This window comes from Plectrocnemia conspersa, unplaced genomic scaffold, assembly GCF_051122295.1.
Source record: "Plectrocnemia conspersa isolate PC_06_02 unplaced genomic scaffold, ASM5112229v1 ptg000004l, whole genome shotgun sequence".
Classification (NCBI taxonomy): Eukaryota; Metazoa; Arthropoda; class Insecta; order Trichoptera; family Polycentropodidae; genus Plectrocnemia; species Plectrocnemia conspersa.
In genome coordinates this window covers 7,984,593-8,011,611 of record NW_028277168.1, presented here as the reverse complement: position 1 = coordinate 8,011,611, position 27,019 = coordinate 7,984,593, and the positions used below count along the sequence as shown (strand labels likewise).

At 32.2% G+C, this 27,019-nt stretch overlaps 2 protein-coding genes across 11 annotated transcripts in view; one reads left to right on the top strand and one right to left on the bottom strand.

Annotated features, from left to right (window-relative positions):
- Nucleotides 1-1,757: 1,757 nt before the first annotated feature.
- LOC148235804 (uncharacterized) lies at nt 1,758-3,491 on the bottom strand. The gene is made up of 5 exons (XM_088185223.1): nt 3,297-3,491; nt 2,605-3,225; nt 2,454-2,545; nt 2,206-2,384; nt 1,758-2,129 (listed from the first exon to the last, which is right to left on the bottom strand). The coding sequence occupies exons 2-5, from the start codon at nt 2,790-2,792 to the stop codon at nt 1,902-1,904; spliced, it is 687 nt and encodes a 228-aa protein (XP_088041349.1). The 5' UTR covers nt 2,793-3,225; nt 3,297-3,491; the 3' UTR covers nt 1,758-1,901.
- Nucleotides 3,492-5,896: 2,405 nt separating this feature from the next.
- Nucleotides 5,897-27,019, top strand: part of LOC148235803 (guanine nucleotide-releasing factor 2-like) — a 72,323-nt gene continuing 51,200 nt past the window's right edge. For 4 of the 10 annotated variants that reach the window (XM_088185198.1, XM_088185194.1, XM_088185197.1 and 1 more), the window contains exon 1: nt 5,897-6,030. In XM_088185198.1, coding sequence (XP_088041324.1) covers nt 6,015-6,030 — 16 coding nt within the window. In that variant the 5' untranslated portion in view covers nt 5,897-6,014. Of the gene's footprint in view, nt 6,031-14,711; nt 14,915-27,019 lie in introns of those variants that run through there. The other 6 variants (XM_088185186.1, XM_088185184.1, XM_088185185.1 and 3 more) reach the window with 2 other exon arrangements.

Here is a 27,019-nt window from a genome sequence, read left to right as displayed (position 1 = left end):
TGGCAGGATTTCTTATGATTTACATTGCTTTATCCGTGTTTTTTTTCTTGTACACAATATATTCATTAGAAAAATACCTTTTCTACGGTTGCATTACAGACACGTTATTTAGGGGAGGGTGCAGATGGGATTATTTGTCTCCCATTGAATTTATCTAGAGAAATGCATGTAATTTAATGAAATGGATTTGTATGAGTGCGTAAACAATGACACAAAGGCATAAGTGTGCTTCCATGGTTGATTACAAATATTTCGGTCCCTCGGCAGTTAAGAAAACGACCACTGACTGGCCAACTTTTGCTCCTCTCCACGGAAAAAGCTAAAATGACGTCCCTGACACTAAACAAGACATTCTTGGGTAAGCCCACAAAAAAATCTAAAAATTATAAAAATAAATATTTCGGCCCATTTCACACAAAAAATAATATATGATATCACAGTAACTGGTTGTCAACTTCTACTATATGATGGTATATTAGTTAAGTGTGCGTGTTTTTTTTTGATAAAAAGTAGAAGCTGTGGTGTACACTGATTTAGACGGTCAGGCAAAGCTGTGCTCTGATTTCGAAAATATATTTCATGAAATAATACATTTTTGATACTCAATTGTTAAATATTAATTGTGATAATTGATTCTAGGTTGTTTTATTGTTGTTGTTGCAAAACAACAAAATATTGGTCGTCGCACAAATAGGGTCAAGAGAATGAAAGAAGAAATGAAACAGAAGCAGAAACGACGTAACGAAATGAATTACATAATTCAGTCTTGAGCTACTGAATCATCACAACACAAAGCACGAAATGAAGCAAGTCAAGTAGGAATTAGAGAAGTAAGACAAAATTTGTCATATGTTGATCAAAATGAAGTGTGAAAATGATCAATTATGCATGCAAATGAATCGATTGCATCAATTGGTAACATTTGATCGTATTGCATTTCAGTATAATTGTGAAATTGAATATATGTAGCTTGCATCCAGAGAAGCCATTTGGCAGTGCACTAATATTATTAGCAGGTGATTTTCGTCAAACATTATAGCACGTTCAACACCAGCTGATGAACTAAATGCGTGTTTAAAAGGATCAAATTTGTGGAGATATGTTAATAAATTTATTCAAAACGATTCTCCTGCATAACGTTTTGCAAAACAATTATTGGATATTAGAAATGGAAAAATTACTTGATGAATCAACAGGCTGCAATAGTATCACACACTCAGAAGAATTGATTCAATGCTTATTTCAACATATCACACAACATTACAAAAGATATCAGTGGTTAAGTGAACGTTCAATATTAGCTGCAAAAAACGTGAATGTAAATGTCATTAAGGTCATTATTAATCATATATTACCAGGCAAAATATATACTTATAAATTAGTAGATACTGTTATGAATCTTGATTCATTCATCTTGATGAAGCAGTAAATTATCCAACTGAATTCTTGAATTTATTTGATTTAGCTAGATTGCCACCACACAATAAATTTGAAGATTGGTGTTACTATTATTCTTTATAGAAACATTGATCCACTCAGTTTTTCAATGGTACCAGATTGACAATAAAGAAATTGATAAAAAATGTCATCGAAGCAACAATTTTAAGTGGAAAATTTAAAGAAGATATGCTATTCCTATTCAAACGATTTCAATTTCCAATTAAACTGGCTTTTGCAATAACGATAAACAAATCACAAGGAAAGAAATGAATTATTTCACACACTTAAATTTATGTCATTTTAATTGAATAAATGAATTGATATCGAACTTCAATTGTATTTATTTAATTCATATACATATGTATATACTCAAATTTAGCAATAGCAAAGCATTGCCGGGTCCGCTAGAATTATATAAAATAAAAAATACGAAAGCAAATTCTAAAATGTAATCAGTCTCATTACGTATTGTGTTTCATATTTTCAGATTTGACATTAGGCATCTCTTCTCTCGTTACAATTTTTTCATAAGTTCTTTTGCGACCGGTAACCGTGTGCGGCATGTCGGACAGCAAAACATTATGTGCTGTAATTAAATGCTTCTTTCTCTTCCAACTGTCGATGAAACCTTTAGAACAATAAGAGCAAACGAACGGCTTCTCTCCTGTATGGATTCGTTTATGCCGAATCTAAAAAAATATGTACATATATATAAACACTAATTTCATAATACAAATCTTTATAATATTAATGTATGCTAATTACCAAGACTCCGGAAGTATTGAATGATTTGTTACAAATTGGACATGTAAAATTTTTAATATTTGAATGAATAAGCTCGTGTCTACGCATTCCTGATTGAACGGAACATCGAAACGGACAGACTGAACAGGCGTACGGTTTTTCACCAGTGTGAGTTCGCATATGGACCCTCAAATTTCCTACTGAAATAAAGAAATATTATTTTTACATGTTTAATTCGACTTTTTCTGTAGGTTTTTTAAAAAACTTACATTGAGTGAATTTTTGGCCACATAAATCACACAAATGAGTGTCTTCTTCATGGTGCTTGCTATGATTAACTAAAGCTGCTTTACTAGGAAATCTAAAATAATAAATTTCATAAGTATTTTATTGGGATATTAAATTAAATTTTTCATATACCTCAATACGCAATTTTCACATTTGAAAGGTCTTTCGTTTGAATGAGACCTAGTGTGTATGATAAGTTGTGACAATTGTTTGTACGCTTTCGGACATTTATCGCAAATATAAGGTTTATTTCCCGAGTGTATTACTAAGTGCGTTGCCAAATTTTGCGCTCTTGTAAAAAGTAAAATAATCGCACACATACTTTTTATCTTTTTGTTTTTTGATCGATTTTAAAGATGTTTTATCTTGATTATAGTTAAATTTGTTTATTTTATTGCTAGACTTCTTCTTTTTCAAATTATTATCTTTCGATGAAAAACTTGCGTTACTACTATCACTATTTTTATTTATAGCCATGAATTGATTTTCATTTTCTACTTTGATTTCGTCTTCTCCGTTCACATCGCAAAGTGCAGCGTTATCACTACAATATTCATCATCAGTATTTAATTCTCTCTTAATAAAAACAGCATTATTTGAGACTTTCGTGTCGGTCTTGATGAATCCCAATGGAAAATTACATTTGAGCAATTCATCAGTCTTTTTACACGTGTTGATGAATTCAAAACAGTAATTAACGTTTTTTATACATTTTTCACAAATTTTATACGGAAGTCCATCGTCTTTGTTTATCTATACAAAAAAAAATAAGTAGAACCATTAAAGGCACAAAAATACTATTTTTTGCAATAAGTGAAACTAACCTGAATGCCAGTACAAAAAATAAACATTTCTTTAACCTGGTCTTCAATGGAACACATCGATATAGATGTACTTTTGGAGAAATCGTCGGTCAACATGCATCCTCGACATACTTGACGTTGATTGACAGAATCATTATCTTTGTCGTTCATTTTTGTAAACTAGACATCAGTCGGTATCGCATTTTTGACAGTTGTGACACAATACACCTTAAGGCCGTCTCACACTGTTCAATGTGAAACGCCTTTATAATTTTACTATTTTGTAATAAATATTAATAATAAACTCGGAAATTTAGTGAAAACAGCAAATATCCTTTAACAATATAACAAAAAAGTATAACATCATTTTTCACTTTTAATGATAAAAATATAAAAAACTTCTTCACTAAGGCGGCTTCCATAAATTATGTCACAGGTTTAGAAATGAAGGAAACGGGGGGGGGGGGGGGGGGGGTAAAAAATTAACGAAAAACCTGTGATATAATTTATGGACACCGTCTAAGTCGTCAAGCAATCCGTGACAGTTTTGGAAAATTAATATAAATAAATTACTTTAGTTTAGAATAAAATTACTAGTACAGTGCGGAGCACAATTAGCAATGGATTTATCATTTCCCAGACCATCTAACTGATAACACCCTTTCCCTCTTCACCATTAATTGGCAACAAAATATTTTTTAATGAATGAAATAACAATTTTTGTCCGACTCACTAGTATTTTTTCTTGGTAAGCATGTGTTATAGAAGCAACTCTGCAAACTTAGTGCAAAAGTGTATTTTCGTAACTCATTTCGTGTTTTTTTTTCGAACATATTCAGTTAGCATGTCCAGACTAGACTAGACTAAACACAAAACATCACTCGAATGTGAATATTCAACTTTTTTTTAAAATACAAATAAAATGAAGCCTTTTTACGATACTAAGATTTTTCAGTTTCAGCAAAAAAACAGCATATAGACAGGGGAGCAAAAATTGGCCAATCAGTGGTCGTTTTTTAATATTTAATTTAAGAACTCATAGTATTTTATTAAATGACATGCATTTTTCTGGAAGAATTCAATGGGAGACAAATGTCCCTCCTTAAATGACGTCCCTGTAATCAGCCAACTTTGTTTTGGTCTATCTACACTTCTCCGATTTATCACTTCCCAGATTTCGAGTCATCTATGCATGACAGATATCCGGCCTGCCTAAGACACTATATTTTAATATACGTACTTGCTAATGAATATATAGTAAGCGTACACGTTGAACTCATCGCCATTTGAGAATTTGTTATTGTTCCATTTTGGAACCCTCTCTTACAAATTTACATTGATTATATCCTATAACAGATTTTGCGTGCAGAAGCAGACTATTATAGAGCAAATATGTTAGTACTCATTATGCTACATATAATAGAGTGAGTAATAATAATAGATAACTCAGTAGTTCTCATACAATAAATGATCGCCTTCTTATATATGGAACATATTCTAAGTCACATACTTAAAGAATATAATATTGACATCATATGCAGTTTCAAATTGGAAGCTGCGTAGGCGCTTCAAAAACTACAATACGCTACGACTGTATGCGAATTTAAGAAAAACAATGTACGTCTGTAACAAAACTGGGCTAAAACAAAACAATATATATACAGACGATGTCTGCATTGATGTTTATCTGAAATATCTCAACATCGCAAGAAATTATGCAAATGCACTGGGATTGTCAGGAGACTAATTTCAGTCAACGAGTGATTATGTTGTATACACATATATTTCAAAAGCACTATAATATCAAGAAGAACTAAAATATATATTAAGTCTAGTATGTGTATTGATGGGTTTGATGTGGATACTAAGTACTGGCAGCTCTCAGTGGTGAAGACTTTCGTGGGAACGACCTCTGAACAACAGACTTGCTTTGGCAAGTATATTATAATACAACGGAAATATGTTTCACATAACCGGCGAATCGACTAACCAGAGGATGATAATCCTGAAGGAGAGACAAGCAAAGATAGACTAGAAATATCTTCGAATGATCGATATCTAAGATGATGTCTAAGGTGGCTTCCATAAACTAAGTCACAGGGTTTTCGTGAAATTCCACCCCCCCCCCCCCTCCATTATGTCACAAGGTGTCGCACCGTGCCAGATCACCCCTTCCTCCGTATGTCACGTCATATACCCAAAATTATTTTGATTTACAAAAGCACCAATATCATAATTAGTATAAGAAAATTTAAAACTATTTTATTAAAAATTCTAATAATAAAAATACATTAAGCTTCCTTATAAACAAATTAAAATTCGTGATGATACGTTTTTTAAAAGAGATCCATACCCCCGTTGCATAGACTGTCACAATTTCGCTGACTGCCTCTTCCCCTAAGCCTGTGCCATCATTTATTTATTTTTTTTATTTAGGCGGCTTTCCCGCCTAAATAAAAAAAATATTTTGCAATATATTTTTATTATTATTAATTTATATATGTTTTTGGGGGCTATGCAGTGCCGCAGAACTAATGAATCACTAAAATAGTATTTAATTTTCTAAGTTATTTTTTTTATCATTCATGTGTGTGCGCATAGCTATGTTTATTTTTATTTGTGAGCACATGGCCGGCGGGCCGGCTGCTCGGACCGCAAGTGTCAATCGTTGCGGCGGGCGGGGGGCCAGGGCGCACGCAGCGGGGCGCGGGCGGCGCCGGGAGAGCCTCGGCGTCCGCCATGGCTGAACTCACGGGTGAGTCCCATTCTTTTCCACCCTTCCGCCCTCTATACGTTTCCGGCTCACCGGTAAAAAAATCGACGCCTATATATATGACATCCAATATGTTTTTCTTCAATACACACTCAAATTTGATGTCAATCGAAATATGCGTTCTACGTCGAATAATCTGTCATCGTTGTCCAATCGTGGAATGCAATTATTGTCGCTGATAATGTTTATCAATCAATTTAGAACTTACTTCATTATCTATTGTACTAAGTACTTGGTTTTATGTAGAGATTGTTTATTTTTATCGTTCGATAATATCATATACATTAACGTACATGTATTATTAATAAGTTTTTATATAGTGGGACGATATTTTTTTGTATATCAATCAAAGTCTACTAATCGATTTACATTACGATATTTTTGTATCAGTTATTATGTTATTATCGAAACATATAATATTTAATATAAACAATGATTACGAACATGATTTAAAATTTTATTAAAATACACGATCAAAACTCGTAGGTTGGAAATTACAATATAACAAATTCCATGTATTTCAATTTTAGTCATTTAATTTTTATCCTGTAACCAACGTTTAATAAATTTATCTTATTAATTAAAATACAATAATTTCATGAAAAAATAATTATATTATACAAATATTTATTCTATTTAATTTTTGATAATAATTCCATAACTACTGGTTAATATAACAGTAGACAAAAGAGTTTTACAAATTTATAAAAATATTTCATTATAAATATTCAACAATATTTTTATGAATTTATGTCTTAGTTTTTTGTATACATTTGAACAGACATAAAAAAATGATGTTTATTTAAAAAAACAACTATATATACACTATATTTTAGAAAATCGAAAATTTTGACTTACTGAATATTTTTATTTACTATAATAAATATCTCTTGTTACAAACACTATAATTTAAAATTATGTTCTATTCTATAAAATAGTTATTACACTTTATTAATGTTAACTATTCATCTTAGTCTAAGGTAATAACATAACTTGGCACTTCTCTAGCTATTGCATCAAATATACCTAACATTTTATAGTTTAACAAGCTTTCTGCTATATTGAAATGCATTTATATAAGAAGCTTCACAATTACATCCCACATACAAACCCATAATGTGATAAAAACATTCATTGTCTGATATGCATTTCTTGCATTACATGACTTTTTGATAACCCTTATCACATTGTTGTTGTACAGGATGTGTGCGGCACACTCAATTATCTAATCAATTTAGTTATTACATATCAAATTAGCAACTTTTTAGATTAATTAAGCGTAGTCGTAGAGATACGTACGCCTTTGACGGATACCATGTTTGTCGCATAGGTTTGATTGGACTGATTCGGTTTAGTTCAAGGTCGTTTATTATGACGGGCGCCCACGTTAATTCATTCTAAACCATTTGTTGCTCCCTCCCATATGAGAATTAGTGAGCACCGTAGAAGTATACCTGTTTGATTGTTCCGTTGACTCTCGACGGCCTACGTATTCACGCAGGCGTTCACCCGAGGAGGGATTGAACGATTGCTAATAAATTAGTATGTTATGCTTCTCCTATAAACATTATTATTATTAAATAATAAAGTTGCTCAATGATACTTTGATCATTTTTTATGTTCAATCTTATGTAACAGTAATGATACTTTTTGTTGTGATTTTAATTTGATTATTTAAAAGGCCATGTGTATAATCTTTGGTTGAAACAATGACTATTTAATCTGTTAATTTAGATTATGATTATATGAATTAATATTATTTATAAATTGATTTAATGTTTCGGCAATATTTTTAAATGATATATTAATTTATTAAATAATTCATTATCATGATGTATACAGATCGTGAAACGATAATAATTAATTGCTTGTAAATTATGTTACAAATAAAACTGAAAGTAGTCGCTTTATGCATTAGTGTTCGACCGACTCTCTTTTCTCTCTCCTTAAATTAAAACTACAATGTATTTATTGTATCATTTTCTATTTTAAGTGTTGCATTCTTCATAATTTCAATAAAACACAAATTTTAGTTAGGCTTTTTTAAGCAAAAATCTTGATAAAACTCAATCGTCCTCTATAATAATAATATTTTTTATGATATTTTAAATAACCATCATCCACCTGCTTTATCGATCCAGATTTGGGTCATTTCTTCTTAGGTTTATTGGGATAATGGATGAGCCCCGAAATAAATAAATTATAACAATCTAATATTTATTCTGACATTTTAATATAAATTCTGACCCATGTAATATAAATTCTAATCACAAACGTATTAAAATTCTGACCCGAGAAATACAAGCCATTTGTAATTGCCGAAATTACAGAAATTACTAATATTTCCGAGTTAATATCATGCGACAGTGGACTTTCTCAATTGGTGGTATTATTTTTTTTATATCTTTTAAATCAATACGAATAGTGTTTAATGTGGGACGATTTTACCGAAAATACACAGGCTCAATTTGCCTGTTTTTAGATGATTAATTTATGCTTTGCGGTTCGTATTAAAATTTTAGTGGTGACCACTGCTCTATAGTCGTTTTACTGTATTATTTTATTAGAAAAAGTAGCACCATATTTTTTTTCAAATTAAAATAGAAAATTCGACATTGCATATGCAACAACCCAATTGTTCCGATTGTATTATTCATTTAAAAATAAATGTGTAATATATAATTACATACATTAAAATAAAAATGTGGCAAATTAGATCTTCTTAAAATCTAACGAGTACATATTTATATAATTTTTTAACTAGATTTGACGCACCGTCGTATAATTGATGGAAACGTTTTCGTCCAATTAATGTTAATCCACATATTTTATTATTTATTAGTTTCACTGGTACTTTCTCGAATTTGTTATTATGAACGCATTTTTTATGGTCATTTGGGTCAAAAATTTCTTAATTGAGTCTATTTTCTCGACAGTTTAGTTTCATTTTTTGGACATTTTCTTTCTCTTTTTTTTCGACTGTACTCGCGAAAATGTGTGCATTTATAGGATAATTCAGCTCTAATTTCAGACGTGCGTCAGATTGGCGTAACGCCGTCTGTCATTTTTGACTGGCGTGCAATTATGACTTACAAATTTTTGTCGTGGTTTTGGGGTTTCAACCAATCGTTTTTAAATTAGCGTTGGCGCTACTGATGAGCATTTTTTGTGCTAAAGTTTGGTTCGTTCCTTTTTCTTTCATATTTTTTGCAAAATTATAATCAGAAGCGATTCAACGAAAAAATGTGATAAACATGTTACTGACCCGCATAGAAAAGATATAAGCCATTTTACAACTGATAATATATAAGTTTAACTTTGCTGTAATAGTCTATCGTTAAATTTTTATCTTGAAATATAGTAAGTCTTGTGGTAAAATATCTGGATGGAAATATTCAATTACATATTGTTAAACGCTTTCTGTTAAATGGAATTTATTACTGTTCTTACATATTTTACAAACGTTTATCAGATGGATAGATGACTTGCACTGCGGCTTTCGGACACGAATTCTTCGCTCTTTTATATTGGTCCTATCTAAAACGCTGCATAATTTGTTTTATAAAAGCACTGAGAAAAATCGCACACCATGAAGATCGTATCTCGCGCGATGGCTTTGAATCCGAGTGCAAAACGGGTATAATAAGAACGAGAAGACGCTATGATGACGAAAAGCGCCCATATTCGTATTGCACACGCCGGGGAAATCTTTTTGAACGGAGAGTGAAAGGTTTCATTATTAATTCACGTGTGGTGTGTACCTGCTAAAAATGAAATATTGCTACAATTTCCGCGTCGGCTCTTTTTCAAGTATTTTTTCGTAGATGTACATGTAACATTTTAATTATATACTTGAATATCATAAATATGTTAGAGATGCTATTAAGTTTTAGCCACTATTGTTACCCGTGTAAGTAGGACCAGTTTCTGGTACACAAATTTTCTTCTTAATCGGCCTAATCTTACTACTACACTATTCGTATCCATCTTTACCCAGAATAGCGTTGTTAACTTTTCAGGTGACTATTGTATTTTTTTCCTTTTCGAAATTACAATCTAAACAATCCAAAAGTGGGCAAAGCATATGTAAAATTTAAAAAATCTCATAAAAAAAACATCAGCGCCCAGTCGCCCGCAAAACTATTTGTAATCGCCCGCGTTTATTCGCAACTAGTTTTTTGTAAGGATTTATGGGAATTTTTTTTACTAAAATACCTATACTTCCACAACATTTTTACATCCCATCCCTAGTTCTGTGCGAGGTCTTACCTTCTCCATTAGTAGAAATTTGAGTTGAAAACCGTCCAAAAATTGGAATTGATAAATTAAGCTCAAATACAAATTCTAGTTACGAGCACAAAGGGTGAACTCTCTTTATATTGTCACATGTTTTGTGCAATATGTGTAGATAGATAAAAGTCGCGAAATTCATATCCTAATCATTAATTAACATTACACTGCCTATTGAACTCTATGTAGAAAGTTCTACCGATGATGAAAGAAACCTCTAATAAATCAGTGCGGCTGATCTTCAAATAGCCATCATACTCAGTGTTTCGTAAAAAAAAAGGCTTATTACACCTGTAAAATAGATTGCTCGCGTCTACGAATCTGCCCCGAAAGTATGTGGTCAATAATGTGTTAAAAAGAATTAATCGTGTGACCCGCCGTCGGGTTGGGGCGTTTTTTAGTTTAACGCAATTTATTTCAATAGCATCTCTCGCTGTATAATGGCGATTTAAAAAATGTATGTTCGTACATTTGTAATAATGAAAACGAAACTCGCAACTGTATCAGTTGCTTGGTTCCCATCGTTCGATTGACTCCGTTTGTTGCGACTATTGTTTGCGCGCGTCGCCGTTAATTACTTGTTTGTTTATCTCTCTTATGTTTTTTTATCACATTCGTTGTAATTGGATTCTTGCATCTGATGCACATCTATCTGGCCAGCGATGGTAGGCATGCCTTTGTCTCCACTGCACATTCTGGATCGATACCTCTTGCGCAGTTCTCTGCTATGGGTGTCGATGCGTCTGTCTGGTTGACTCATTCGTTGGGTAGTCGCGTGTCATGTGTAATTCCGTCGCAGTGTCAACTAAATAGAAGCTTTAAAATTATACTTTGCACTATGGCGCATTTTGGCATTAAGTCTAAACGCGTCATCCTACGACTAGCCGGTCGTAATCACCCAAGATTGTTTAAAACTATTAAAAGTTTTTCTTTGCGTATTGCCGGTTAGATACGGTGGAATCTTAACCAGACCTTTCACCGAAGGAATTTGCTGCTGTTTATTTGGTGGCTACGTTTTTAACTTTCTTCTTCTAAACATCCAGGCTGATCAACTGCTTCTTGTATATGTATGCTTTTAAAAATCATTGAATGTATAAAAGAGCGTTGAAACAATAATATTTCTTGTTCTTAACGTTGCTATTTTTTTACTTTGTATACAGAAAAAATCTTACTTAAGTTTTGTAATGTTCCATAAATGCTGTCGTTATATCACTGGCAGTAATTAAAGACAAACTAATCATATTTAATAGTACTTAATGTGAGATGTTTTACTTTTAATAACTACTTTCATACTTTCTCAATATAAATAGAAGGTATTAAAGAATAAATAATTGTATCTTAGTGATATTTGTTTTGTATTATATTTAGATACATAAGAGAATGTTGTGGTTTAATTGTTTCTCTTATTCACCTCCCTTAAAATATGTGTTTAGTTTCAAACAAATTTATTTTAAATAATATAAATTAAAATGTTTTTTGTGGATGATTACCGGTGAATACTACTGCCATGTAAATGGTAACATCCAGCTTAAAATAGATTAATAGGATTGAAATATTATTTGTTTTCCTCTTGCATGCAATTGTGCGTAATATTAATTTATAAAAATTATAAATATTTTTTTATTTATTAATATTCCCACTACGCGGCAACTAGACTAATCGAAATATTCGAAGACTAATCAAAATATACGAACCGAACCAGCTCCTCATAGCTGACATTAAACAGATCAATGTACAATGCCGGCGTGTTAAAAAGCACCCTCGACAGCACCCTTAAGTAGTTGGTAGAAATGCTTATTTGTGAAACGTTGATGAAAAATAGCATTAGTTCGTTTACGATGTTAACAAAGCCAAAATGGATTCATGCGATTTATTAAAACATTTTTATTTATTTTATCTTCTAGAAAAGATTTTTCTTTCCTTGCTATCTGTTCAATTTGGTGTCCCGGTCTTTGCTTCGGGCAAAAGCGCCCCGACATAAGTACGCCGCCATGATCGCGCAGGGTCTTATGCGCCCCTAACATTTACGCGCCGACATAATCGCGCGGTGACGTTTGCGTTAATTAAAAAAAAAACAGATTTTGTATAAAAATAAATATAAAATATAGTATACCTACTGTCGATTAGAGAACTAATGATGGAGGGGTGTCGAACGGAATCATAACTATGTATTTGTATACATATTACATATATATATTTTCAAATCAGTCCAATTTTTTAATACAATTCAATTTTTCAGTCCAATTTTTCAATTTTCATAAAAGTTATTATTTCATCATTATATTTGAATCGCCATTGGTGGATGTACTCAGATAATGTGTCAAGAGAAGTGAGTGCCGTATGGTGATTAATGTTATTGATAATTTATTCTTCTTCACTTTCATTATCATTCTCTTTCTCTTCTGGTTGACTGATATTGGAAATGCCATCTGTATCACTCACGAATCACACAAATTGTTTACTCCTTAATGTTTTATTCATTGACATTTTCAAAGTATAGTAAATTTTTTATTAACTCGCATGTTTTTTCCTATTCGTTACAAAGCAAAAACACCCTTTCAACGTCGAATAGAATATTCCTCTAAAATCGAACGAATATGTTTTTATTTTATATCAAAATTGAAGTTGACGAATATGAATTGCTGAGCATTTAGTATCGTTATTTTTACTAAAATAAATCTAGCTATCTTTGTGCCAATGCGATAATGTCGTTTTTTGAAGTATTATTAAATTGCTTCAATTAATGATGTAACAACATTATAGTTATAACATTTTTCAAAAATAGTACTTTTTTAAAATGAGACTTAAAAGTTCATTTTCAATGTGCTTTAAATAAGATGAGGAGCTTTATCTGATATCTGACTTTCACCATCTACTATATTACATATATAGCCGATTTGGTTTTGAATCAATTTATAAATAACCTTCGTGCTTCGTGCTTCTTTTATTTTAATATCAAATACCATTTTCATTATTAAAATAAATTTTAATGAAAATATTAATGTTATAAAATTACATAACTAAGATTGATATAAGGCACGATATAAACACATATGCAGTGTGGCACAGAAGTTCGATCTTCTCTAGTGATTTATTTTGTGTTGATATTGGTTTAACCCAGATATGCCCACTGTCCCATGGGTAGGTCACTAAACACGTGCCACTGTTTTTTATTTATAAATGAAATTTTAAGAGAACAAAATTTCTTGGGCATATCTGGGTTAATTGATACCAAGGCTTCAAATATACACTGTAAGTTATTCGTTCTCTTACCCGTGGATTAAAATATTTTAATTATTTTTCCATTAATCCGTACGTTGTTGGTTTTTTTACACTATTCTCTGTAAGGCTTAAAAAAGTTATTATTCTTATCGTTGCGCCAATGATAATTTTTTAATTTATCAATGGATTCTAATGATTTAATAGAGTCGTCGAGCCATTAAACAATCTGCAAATAATTTCTTTCCACATTTTATATCTTTTTGCTTTTGAAGAATAGCTAAAGACTTCATTATTTTTTTGACTAGTAAAAGATTTTGAATTTTGCAAATATTTAATTAATGACATCAATGTCTGCTTTCTTCGATTATATAATATATTTTTAATTGTCCGTTGAAATTTCCAACTTAGCTCAGATGTATGTATGTTAAATAAACATATATTTTCTTTTAAAATAAAAAAAATAAATATTCTCAGCGAAATTGTTTTGAGCCACACAGTTCACGCACACAATAACAAACCGGAATCCTTATCCCGAGCGTACTCTATATAATAAAAAAAGCAATAATTATGTATACAGAAAATGTAATCAAACAAAATGATCATGTTACAAATATGAAAAATAAAAAAAACATAATTAATAAATTAATTTGGATATAAATCGTGAATTAGATAAAAGTAAAAAGTAATGAAATCGATAAAAATTACGCCAATTTGCTCGTCATTTTTATTTACCTGTAAAAACATATTCCGCATAAATGTAATTATTTTATTTCAATTTTGAATTACTAAATTGTAGGTAAAAAGTTAGGCCAGTAATATTCGTTCGATTTTAGAGGAATATTTATTGGATTCCACTTGACAAAGCTCTGCTACACTTTGGTGCATGTTGTTAGTGCTGCAGTCATTTTAAACTACTGCTGTGCTTTCGTGTTGAATGTCTGATGTTTCACATCCGAATATTTATGCGTTGTAGAACATTTAATATGCATTAATATAAAAAATATCAGAGATTGTATATCCATAATTCACCCCAAGACAGGTGTGTGTGCCTTGTGGCAGCCCTGAAGGTGAGTGAGTGCCTTCTCCAGCGGTCCTTTCACCGTCCGCTCTCTCGGCTGTCAAGTCGAGCACGGGGGCCACGTGCTGCGCTCAGTACGCTCGGCGCCCGGCCCGCGGGCGCACGTTTTGCGCGTTCGCGCCCCCTCTTCGAGCACACCGCGCACGTATAGTCTCTCACCGACGTATACGTACGTACGTTCAGTGAAAGCCGGCAAAATATTTACAAAAAGTGATAAGACAAATTGTGAAGTGAATTCAGTTAAAGTGACGGAGGATTTGATTCATGTAATAATGAGTATACATATGATATGCAATCAATTTTACAATGTCGACTCGCATTGTCTTCTTCTCGAGAGAAGCGTAGGCATGTTAGTATGTGCCGCCTATCGCTGTTCATTTCCATTGGTTTTGTGTATAAAATATACTTAATTGTTTATTCGCCCGTGCGAGACTAAGTCATTTTAATTGTGTTTGGTATTCTTGTCGAATTGAAAACAAAAAATATTGAATCACTTTCGATCGATTGTGCTATTCGTTTGTTTGTTGATATTTTAAATTTATAATTGGTGTACAAAATATATGAGGCTTGGATATATTTTAGTATACAGACGGCCCTCGAATTTCGCACATAATTGGTTCCTGAAAATGTGTGCGAATGTTGAATGTACGAAAGTCGAGGGAAGTAAAAAAAATTGAAATTGTGTGTATTTTAAAATATTTATTTATCAAGTAAATATAAGATGTTTAAGAGACACGTTTAAGTGGGGTTTGCGGGTGTTTCCTTTGAAAAGTTATGAAGAGTTAACTGTTTTCCACTATTCTTTTTCTTTTCTTCATATAGTATTTTATAACACGCTATGTTTTTATTGATCGCCCCACGCACTTGAGATATGCGTTCTCCACTGGGATCACAATCTTTCATATTATTAAAAAATTTGTCAAGGTGCGTGAAGGTTTCATTCATATTTTTCATTGTTAAAGAGTTTTCCAAAATAAACCTGTCTCATCTACATTAAATATTTGGCTAGAGGAATATTCTACATCTTCAATAATTTTGGATAATTAGGAAATAAATTCTTTTGCGGCATCTTTATCCGCATCAGCCGATTCTCCAGTAAATTTAATATTATGAAAAGAATACCTCATTTTAAAATTGTAAAACCAACCGTTACTTGCTTGAAAAACCATGTTAAAATATTTTTTTAATCTATCCTTCCAATCTTTGTGCAAACTAAGAGCTTTTGCTTGAATAATTGAAATACTCAGAGGGACATCTTTTTGATGTTGGTCATCGATCTACGATGACAAAGATTTTCCATTTCATCCATGTTTTTTTGGAAACATATCATTAAAGATTGTGGAAATATATCTTTATTTTCCACAATTTTGAACGTATTCTTTAATTATGTTTTTATTTTGCAAAATTGAACATATCGTAGACCTGTTTGTATCATACGAACGTCCGATTGAAGCAAAAGATTCAACGCTATCAAAACGTTTTAAAAAAAAAATTAAATTAAATTTTTTTTTTTAAATGTGCGAAATAGCGAATTGTGCGAAAGTCGAGGGCCGCCTGTAGTGGTAAAAAAACCGCCATCAACACTACGTATGTTGGTTATTGTTATCACTTGATTTTGAAATTTGATATCAACAATATGATTATATCGATGAATTAATAAATAAAAATTCAGAATTGAGGAAAACGAGCTTTAGATACGACTTCGATTATTTATTTACTAAAATTCGAAAAGTGTTCTTAGCGTGACGGATAGAATCTTTTTACTGTAAATATAAATATACACAGGGCTTTTTTTAAAACAAAATAGGTGCCGGAACACACTTCTTGTTTTACTAAAATCATTAAATTTAAAGCACCTTTTCCTATGCCACGAAGCGCATAAAAAATTAAACAAAATTCATATGAAAGATTCATTTATTCAATAATGTTGATTGATATGTGAGTATTGATCAAAATGTATTCAACCCGAATTTTGGTCAATAGGAGGGCGCAAAAACATTTATCACTTCTCAGAAGTCATAAATTCACGTCAAAAGCAATAAAATCGTGCCGTCGCGACTTTATTGCTTTTGACGTGAATTTTTGACTTCTGAGAAGGGATAATTGTTTTTTGCGCTCTACTATTGGTCAAAATTCGGTTTAGATGTTTTTCGTTTAAAATCGTAAATTTAATTGTAGCTTCTTATCTTTTTATATTTTGTATCCATCTTATCATACCAATGTTTCCATATTTCTGTCGTCATTTCTGTTATTGTTATGGTCATTTTTTAGCGAGACCGGTGATTGAGAAGTAACCGAAATTTTCTTTTATTTTTAAACTTAGGATTAAACTTTTACATTTAAAAATAAATTGTCATATTTACGTAAAAATAAAGAAATGAAATGTTACGTAGATTGTCAATATTTTTTAAACATTAAAAATACTGTAAAAAAAGTTGCCGGAACGCAGTTCCACCGCGTTACATGACAAAAATATTATCGATAAAATATTATTACGCTTCAATATACAATATTAATGTTTTTTCAGAAACATGCTTGATAGTTTTCAGTATTTTTTTAGAAACGAAAATGTAGTGGAGAAAAGTATTATTCATTAAAAAAAATTTAAATCATTTACATCAAAGTGTGTGAATTAATAATTGATATCAAGGGTGTCTAAAAATATAATCTTTAATATTGTGTTCTTATTTACTAAAATATATGGACCTCATAGAGTATGTGAATTTATGTACAGCATTACGGTTAAGTTAATTATAATAATACTGTTTTTAATTTAAATATTTCAATCTATTTTTGATGTTGTTTAAATACGATGCACGAGCGAGTGCGTGTAATATCCATACACCCACATAAATAACCGTCTATGCTTGTATAGTTATTATGATATAATCTACATTTTTAATTATGCACAAATTTTCTCTTTTGTTGTGCAGTCTTAGTAATTAAACTCATAATAATTAACCTTATTATTAGAAATTAAACTTGTAGATCTTAGATAAAATAGCGATGAACACTGTGAATAATGATTATCGCTTATTTCAACGCTGAAAACAATCTCTTGAAATGTATGTAAATATCTCCATTGGCAACTCGTTCCATTTAAGTAATCCTTTCAGTAATTTTCTTTGCTATTAACCGTTTCAATGGAGTGCATCTATAAGTGTATCATATCCAATGTTATTTGAAATGCAAATGCCGAGCATTAACGTCTTTCAACGCATTTGATTCATTAATGTACGGTTTGCAAAATGACAATTTATAGAATCTCTTTTTACTAAACTGATTTTAGAATTTTTATTGTAATTCAAAGTCGACCTCGTTTGCTCACCGCAAGAATGCACGAAAGTATTTTTTAAATACATCAAATCTGAAATACATAAAAAAAGCAACACTTACAATACTTTCACTTGAACGACCGTAAAAATCCCACAATTAGTTTTAATCGTCGATCTTTTTAAGCAAATGGTTAAGCACGTGCTTTTGAATAATTAATAGTTTATGATGTGACATGTGCTGAGTGCTAAGAATGAAAACAATGAACTATCATATTTTTGGAAAATCAATAAAAAAAATTTGAGGCAGTGGGCATACAAATGTACAGATAAATCACGTTACAGTAAACAATACTGTTTTAAGTCACTACCCTATGTCGCCGCATCCCTCACAATGCAGAAATTTAAGAGCACGTGATGATCACGCGTTGAGCATGTTTTCTGGTGACTTGAAATGCTTTTTATTTTAAAATGACATTCATTTCACAAAAATGCATATTTATGGAAAGAGAGAGAGAGAGAGGCTTCTGCATACAACTACTCATCTGAGATATTTGACATTTAAAAATAATTTTAAAAACGAGTTCTGATTGGATGATATCTGCGATCTAACATTGCGTTGAATGCATCTTATTTGCGTATTTAAATGTCATTTTTTTTGTTAAAGATTAAAGATTGATAAGCTTCAGAAAATTCCTCATATCATAATAATCTTAAGCATGAGCGTAAATAGATTTTAGAGAAATTTTATTATCGCACTTACTCCATGACAATGGTGTCCGCTAATTGGACACATCTGGGAAGGTGCTAATTGGTGTCGTAACTGAGTGCGTTAGTTCAAAATCAATTTGTTACGCTAATACGGTGGTGTTTCAATGTATCTCATCAAACCGACTCTGACACTGTATTGGAAACAGTTAAAATTGCCAAACGGCGATCGTGATGAAACGCCACAATGCAATTTTTGTGTACGCCCATTATGTATATTTTTTACAATGTGCATTGTGGATTTTTAAGTTTTTTTCACCTCGAATGATTTCAATGGTTATTGTTAAAATTACGACGTTTGCATAGAGCTGCGATCTTTAGGAAATAAGTACTTGAGAGCTAACTGTGATTTGTGCCGGCGGGCGATAAATCGTGATTTTGTTGTAACGATTCGGCGTAATCGAAACGTGATGAAATTTTTATTCTGTCCCGAAATCTGCATTTGAAGATTTGCTTATATCTTTCTAATATTTGTTATATATATAGTAACACAGTATAAATGTATTTTTTGCGGCCCTAAAACAGTTTTTTTACTATATCAACAGCTAATTAGATCGATAGTAACACACGCTTGCTCGGTGTAGAGTAACACCAGTAATTATTTTTTTCTAAATTTATTAAAAATAAAGCGATGAAAATAATATATATATATATATAGATACCTTTCTATACTAACATTTAAATACTTCATAGTTTATTCTAAAACGATCAATTAAACAATTCTTCCATAATCATACCGACAAATACTATACAAGTATTACGCGAGACCATATTATCTTACTAATCTCTAGTATCGGTGACTACAACAGCTATGAACTTAAATTTAGATATAAACCAGAGCTGTGAAATCGTTGGAAATTTTTCCCGACTCCGAATTTAAAAATGTTGCACTTATTTTTTTTTTCATCTAAATAACAACAAAAAGTAATTAATAATTTTTGCTATACAATTTACGTGATTTTTTTATACAGATTGGAAATGTAGTCGAGTTCCGATTTTTTATGACAGAAAGTAGTTAGTAAATACATAATATTTCTAATATGTCATATGTAAATATGACCAGTGTAGAAACATGACCCTGGATTAGTGCCGCGCCAATGTATATGTTTACGTGTGACCACGCCGTCCGGTCGGCTGTTGTTGGGTATTTGATAAGGTGCATAATAACTTTTGTTTACTTCATATTACTGATGGCGCATGACGAACAATTAAAAAAGTATTGGTCGTAGTGGAAAGGGTTAAAAAGGAGTCGGAGTCAATCGATTTTTTACGACTTCAACTCTGACTCCATAGTCCTGGTATAAACATAAAATTCCGAAACACATCTTATTTTAAAGGCATACATTCATTTATCAATAACTCCAGGTCCCAATTTAAATGAATAGTTACAAATTATCTTAAGCTTAAAATAATTTATTTGTGCTTTATTTTCATTTTTTATTTATTGTAAAAGGTTTTTGTAATTTTCCTCGATTTATCTTGTTATTACTAATACTCTTATTTTATGATTTTAATTTCCTCTTGTAACCATAAAATGCAACTTGTATATATTTTCCTGTATTTCTAATTTTGTAATAAAATTTTATAAAAAAATTTCCTCCTACATTTAGTTTTTCTGTCCACTTTTTGATTATTGTGTGTAAAGGATAAGATGTTCCCATAGTGTATGCCATATCTGCATGAATTTTTTATTTTTCCCTTTAAGAAAATTTGCTGCACACTTCACTTCAAAAAATCCAGTTGTGTCAGACCATACATTTTTCAATATATTCCCTTTATAAATTTTTGCTTGCTTAAATATTTTTATCTCACCCCTAATTACTGCTGCAGCTACCTTACTTGTCCAATGTTATCAGTTTCTTTTTGACGTTGTAATATTATAGTTAATCAATATTCTTAGCCTAAATGTTAAATACAAGTAAAATATTACAATACAAATAATAAATGAAGGTCAATCGTTTTTGTTTGATTTTATTTTTTGCCTAATTTTTCGTGATTGTATGTCCTGTTAATCTCATACTAATAATTCAACCACTCGTTTTTATTCACACATAAAAAGCCAACCTTGTCTCATATTTTCTTATGACTATTTCGTATAGCTCGATTGTCATTACTAATAATAATATAATTTTTCTAATGTCGTAATATAGTACACACAAAACACATTAACCGTTTATTTATTAACCGCAAATCGCTAACGGCGTTAGCTTCGCAAAAAATCTTACAAAATCAAATTTGCATGAGCTTTGACATTACATTGTATCAAAAGTTTAGAAGACGATTCGCCTCTTATCACTTATTCTCTTTTTTTTATTGCACGCTCTCTCGTCTCATTACCATTTCAGGTTTTTCTGTCCCGGTTAGGCATTTTTTCCTTTCGTATAAATAAATTTTCGCGCACGATCACCCGTTCGCCGGCTAACCCAAATTCGTTATTGTGTCTAAACGCAAACCGTTACAACGTCGTTACACAACTTTTTCGCGATTTTTTTATGCTTATTTTAAACTCGTCTTCCGTTAGTTGCATAATAACTAAACTTTTTTAAGTTAAATAAAGTCGGGCAATTAGAACGTTCAAATTCGATTAAGCTTAACCGGATTAAAACGTCGCATCCTTTGCGATCAAGTCGAAAGCGTAGGTCAATTTTAAATATATCTGTAAAACACATTTTTTATTTATGTATATTATCATTACAACACTCACCTAATGTTATAACTCACAAGTGTTTGTGCATATTTAAGTATAAATAAATAATGTAATACGATTGCTTCATATCATATAAAAGTAATGAATATCAGAGGCACTTTTGGGTACTTTGCTTCGTCTCAACATTTTATACACTTATGTAGTAATAAGAAAAATTTGTTTAGACTGCACGCTCATTAAACTTGCCCATTACTGCGCACGAATTATTATCGTGCGATTCACATAAATCCATCTCATTTTAGATCTTTATATTTATCGCTGATTGCAATGAGCGAATCTTCTTTTTGGCACAGAAAACTCGATGACGATTGCCTTCAGAGGACGAGCGAGGTCGATCAATCGCATGTGATTGTTGAAGCTTTTGTGATCAACGCTCATATTCAATTTTGCCAAAGTACTTATTGTTTCTTGTTTATTACTTACTTACCTCGCCGTGAATCACTTTCAGGTTCAATAACACGTTTCGTTCACCGTTTTGTGTGAATCGACCGCCAACAACGGCGCGTTTAGGTGTGATTATGTGAAAAAATGTTTCTAATCAATCATGATCGTGACGGAGAGTTTTTCTCACAAACTTACGCCGAATGGTGAGCTTATTGTAGGTAGCGAGCGTCCACGCCATGTATAAACGTCATAATTTTGTGGGCTGGTCCCGTGTTTCAATCCAGGCGTCAAAAACGATATTGTGGATGGTATATCATTCAAGCGCGAGCTTTTTATGATGAAGAATGGATTGTATGATTATGTAGTCGGCGCAGATCATAACAAATTATCATCTCGATTAAAACGCACCGTTCTTATTATCCCTATCGATGTGTGACGTGATGTGAAAAAAGTATTTGCATTCATTACATATGGATGACAAAACGCTGCGCCTCTTTGGCGCATCTCTAAGAACAGAAAAATAACATGTTTATATGCTCATCAGCGCCCCATGCCGCAATAGTAGGTAGTCATATCATCAGTAAAATTCCATCTGTAGTTCCTCAGGGAAGTTTTCTCTAGTCTCGATGAAGCACCCCAATGCCAACAATTTGATATTGTTTATTCTGTTCCTGTGAAGGTTTCTATGAGTCTTCGATGAAACTCGGCGTAAGTGTTTCGCATAAATTATCAATGAGATTGATATTATTACCGGTTTGACTGACCGATTTGTACGAAAGTTATATGGTTACATCTCGGAACCAATTCTTCCATGTTTATAACATTATGTTAATTAATATGTGTTAAAATCAAGGAGACGCTATTTCGTCTATAAATAATCATACAGCGTTTCGATCGCTAGTAGCGATTCGTTACCTTAGAATTCATTTCTGAGCTTTCTTTAAATAAGCACATGTAATTATAACAATAATATAATACTACTGATAATCTAAATTTTTAAAAAGAACTCGATTTTCTATATACTACAACGCTTCAGCTTTTACACAAATGCTTGCGAATAAGAATCTCTTGATAAATCATAATAACAGATTTAATGATTATACTCGCAAGGGAAGAAAGCTTGTTTCATTGGTTTTATTTTGACAGGTTGACTAAATCTAGTCTTAAATCTTTAATAAACAATCTTTTCCATCCGTGATTTAAACTAAGTTAAATTCCTGGTTGGTACAGATGGACAAATTTAACTTGACATTAAAATGCTTGTCGCAATTGCGACCATTAGACCGATATTTAATAAAAAGCGCCGTAACTACAAAAAATAATTTCAAATCAAGTTTAATTATAAACATCAAATTCCAAAGCACACATTGCTTTAAAAGCAGAAGAACATAATTTAATTGGTTCGAGATCTTTAGATTTTTAATATATTTTAATTAGTATTCCTTCTTATCTTATTTAATTGATATTTTTTAGATTTTTCATTTCAATTTTAACTTTAAATTGACTTTGATAAACTGTGTTTTTTATCATAATTTTGTATTAAAAATCACATTAAATTTAAAGCTTGAATAGAAACCAGTACCGTGCACATTATTTAATGCATGTTTGTAAATTTATACATCGTATTAAAAATAAACTTTTTATAAAAATAATGTGAAGGATAATAACATACAGTAAAGTTGCTTGGTATTTATGATTGTAAATACTTATTATTGTATACCTACTACATAGTGCTATAAATATATATAATGTTACACCCAAATCCGCATTATTTTACGATTAAATAATACATATTTTATTAATATATTTAAAGTTGATTAATTATTTTAACAACTTTTTAAAAATAGTATGTGCTTTTTATAAATTTTAATTTTATTTATATGTAATAACACACTATCTAGTTTTATAGAACACAACAAAATTATTCTTACGCGTTTGTTTTTTTATGCAATATTATTTAAAACTAGCTTCATATTTTTTTAAATCGATTATTGCGAATAAATTATATATTCTATGGATATAATAAATAAATATAGAAAACTTTCGGTTTATTTATACATACATATTTTATATGTACTAATACTAAAGATGAAATTATACGACTTGGGAACTTCTATCGCTGCACCCGATGTATGGCAAGTAGTGCCGTCTTAATGGAACCACGTGTCTTCCACATCGATATCTTCGATTTCGTGCCAAAAATAATCGGTTATCATGCGCCTATAGCCCTCACAATTGATTGTTACAGTCCGACTTTCAACAGTTTAAAAACAGTAAGGCCCAATGACGCCGCCTGACCACAGTGGTACCAAACAGTCACCTTTTGGATATGTAATGGTCTCATGAATCACATTAATATTTTCCTTGCCCCATATGTGACAATTTTGCTTATTAACATACCCAGAGGAGTGGAAATGTGCCTCACCAAATCAGCATCAACTTTCTGCTGCTCTAACATTCAATCTACGTAAATTCTTCGCTGTCCATGGTCTCTGGGTTTCAGTTTTTGTGTTATCTGAATTTTATACGGGTGTAAGTGCAAATCCAGATGAAAAATACGCAAAAGGGAGCCGCGAACGCCGAGGAATTGTTCACTCGGTAGGACGATGAAATTGACTATAATATTCCCGTAAATTTCGATACACAGTATTTACAGAATTGTTAATTCAGTAGAACAATTGAACAATTTTAACGCGTTAAGCGATCCATTTTATTATACAAATTAACATTTGACACTTTGAACACGCGTGATTATTGACAGCTGTCTGATTTACAATACTGCCAATTGGACCACCTGTGCGTTGCCTTCAACATAATAATAAGTTCATAAAATAGTTGTGAGAATATACTATTAGAGAAACGATGTTTAAAATGTATTTATGATGTTGTAAAAGTGAATGCAAATTTCTGAACTTGGCCCCAAACATTTATTTCTTCACATTTTATGCCCAATTAAGTCGAATAGATACCAATAAAATATAAATCCAAGTCCGGTTACTTATGCTCGATCGTTGTATGGTGTATTACATCCAATTAAAACATTCGCTCTCAAGCGCAACAAAGGTCGACAAGAGCACTCGCAAGGTCGGCTAGGACCAGTCAGTCGTAATAAGTCATAACTCACCGCATCCTCGTTATGCTAGAAAGCAATCCAGTGGGTAGACAGACGTGTAGGGGAATGTCGTTCGGCTGTCGATTAACGGGCGATAGGAGTTATATCGATTCTTATACTCTCGGTGGTGCAGCTAAAGAACGAACGCCTACTTATTACAACGATATTGCAATGACTCGCTCCGCAAGTCTATTTGCGTCTCTGTTGCATAACCAGCTAATGTCCGAGCGTGTGTGGTGATCGTCGTGATGTTGTGGGAAAGATGAGTGATTGTGATCTGAGGTCGTGTCATCGCGGTTAAATAAAAACGTTCGACAGTTAAAGAATGTGAAAAAGGCCATTTTCGTTGTTTGTCTCAAAACCGGTCAAGGCATTTGCTTTTGAAATCAATAACCGCTCATTGGTATGATAGGTGTATTACTTATTAATTATGTGCTATAATCGATATGTAATAAATATTAGAAACGTGACATCGAAACCCAGAAAAGCGAGCCAAAGATGACTGCTCGTCGAATTACGTTTCTCTGTATAAACACTGATACAATAGTTTTAATAACTAGAAAGCAATCGTGCTATGTAGAGAGCTCAATTTTAAACTATAATATATTAATTTAAATTTTCATCGTTTGTTATTTTCAGTCCAAAAAATGTGTCTCACTAGGAAGGAAATTAGCACGCACGTAAAATTCTTGCTCACACGTCTCTTATCTCTTTCGCAATTAATTCTTAGCTGTACGTCGCCGCGCATCGATGAAGATGCCTCTCGTTTAATTGCGCTTCGGATCTTCTAAGTTTTGATTAGGCCCTAGTGGACTAGGCGATTGCGCGCTTCTTGCACTGGCACTAGGTCGTTGCTCTTCGGAAACGATTCGAGTCACGAGAGGAGGCAGGTAGTTCGGCGAACTTTCACCCCCGCGAAAGTTCCGCTCAACTTTAGGCGAACATTTTTTCATCTTCCTAAACAAAAGTCGGACGCCAATTAACGTCTGACTTAGAACGATCTAATTGATGGACGCATGGTCTGAGACTTGTTTATGGCAATTCCGGATATGAAAGAAGTCAACCGCACTGAATTATAGACGCGTGTGTACAAAAGGTAGTCTTACAATGCATTGGCTCTTGCTTTATATATCGAGAAGTATCCTATGCTAATGTAAAACGGTACTGAAGCTGCGATTTGATCGCCGAATGTTAAATTCAGCTTAAATTCCACGATAGGATGCATGACTTGGCGTTTAATATGACGTTTCGTAATTATATTCTGTAATTGATGTAATTTGCGCAATGTGCGTATTCCGTTTCAATTAAATTACTTCAAGAAGTAACAAATACGCCGATATCTAACTGTGATTTTATTGCAGTTTAATATATTACAGAATCTATACAACTTTTGCAACTGATTATTATATGAATCTAGAATCACACGAAGGATTTGGCATCAATGAAAAATTTCAGTACTTTAACCATATCAATGAAACGATAATTTATTTTTGTTTCTAAAATCTTCGATTATCGAGTTCAAATCCGCGCGTTGACCTTACATTATATACCACAAGTACCTATGTTTGAAAACTATGTTTAAGACCAATCATCTCATGATCAGACAATTCATTTCCTTGAGTATTTATATGAGATAGCTACACAACGGCAGGTCGTACTAGCAATTATCTTTTCACTGAAATCTTGAATAATGTATTGTGTTACGTTTACGTGTAATTTCCACTGCATAGTCGTCTCGATATCAAATCTAAACATGAATGAAGCATATCCGTCAATGAAGCATAAAAAAAGTCTTCTTGTAGCGTGTTTTTGCTGTCGACTCCGCATCAGGAAGAATTTGCGCGGTTTCAGGACAGCCAGTTTTGCAATGTCGATGGGGGATATACTTGTATTTTATGGTCGGTTGAATGGCGCAGTCGGCATGAGCTCAACTAACGGTGCTTCAGTTAGATCGCGGACTACAGATTCGCATCCGGAAGGATTTACGGAGGCTTGCTATGGGCGCAACTATAGCTGGCTCTGCTGCACGACTCCACGAAGTCGTTTAGCGCCTGCTTCTAATTCCTCGGATTATAATTCGGACTCGGTCTTCTCACGACTTTGCGCCGAGGAAAAAAGCGCCGATCGCTATTAAGCTA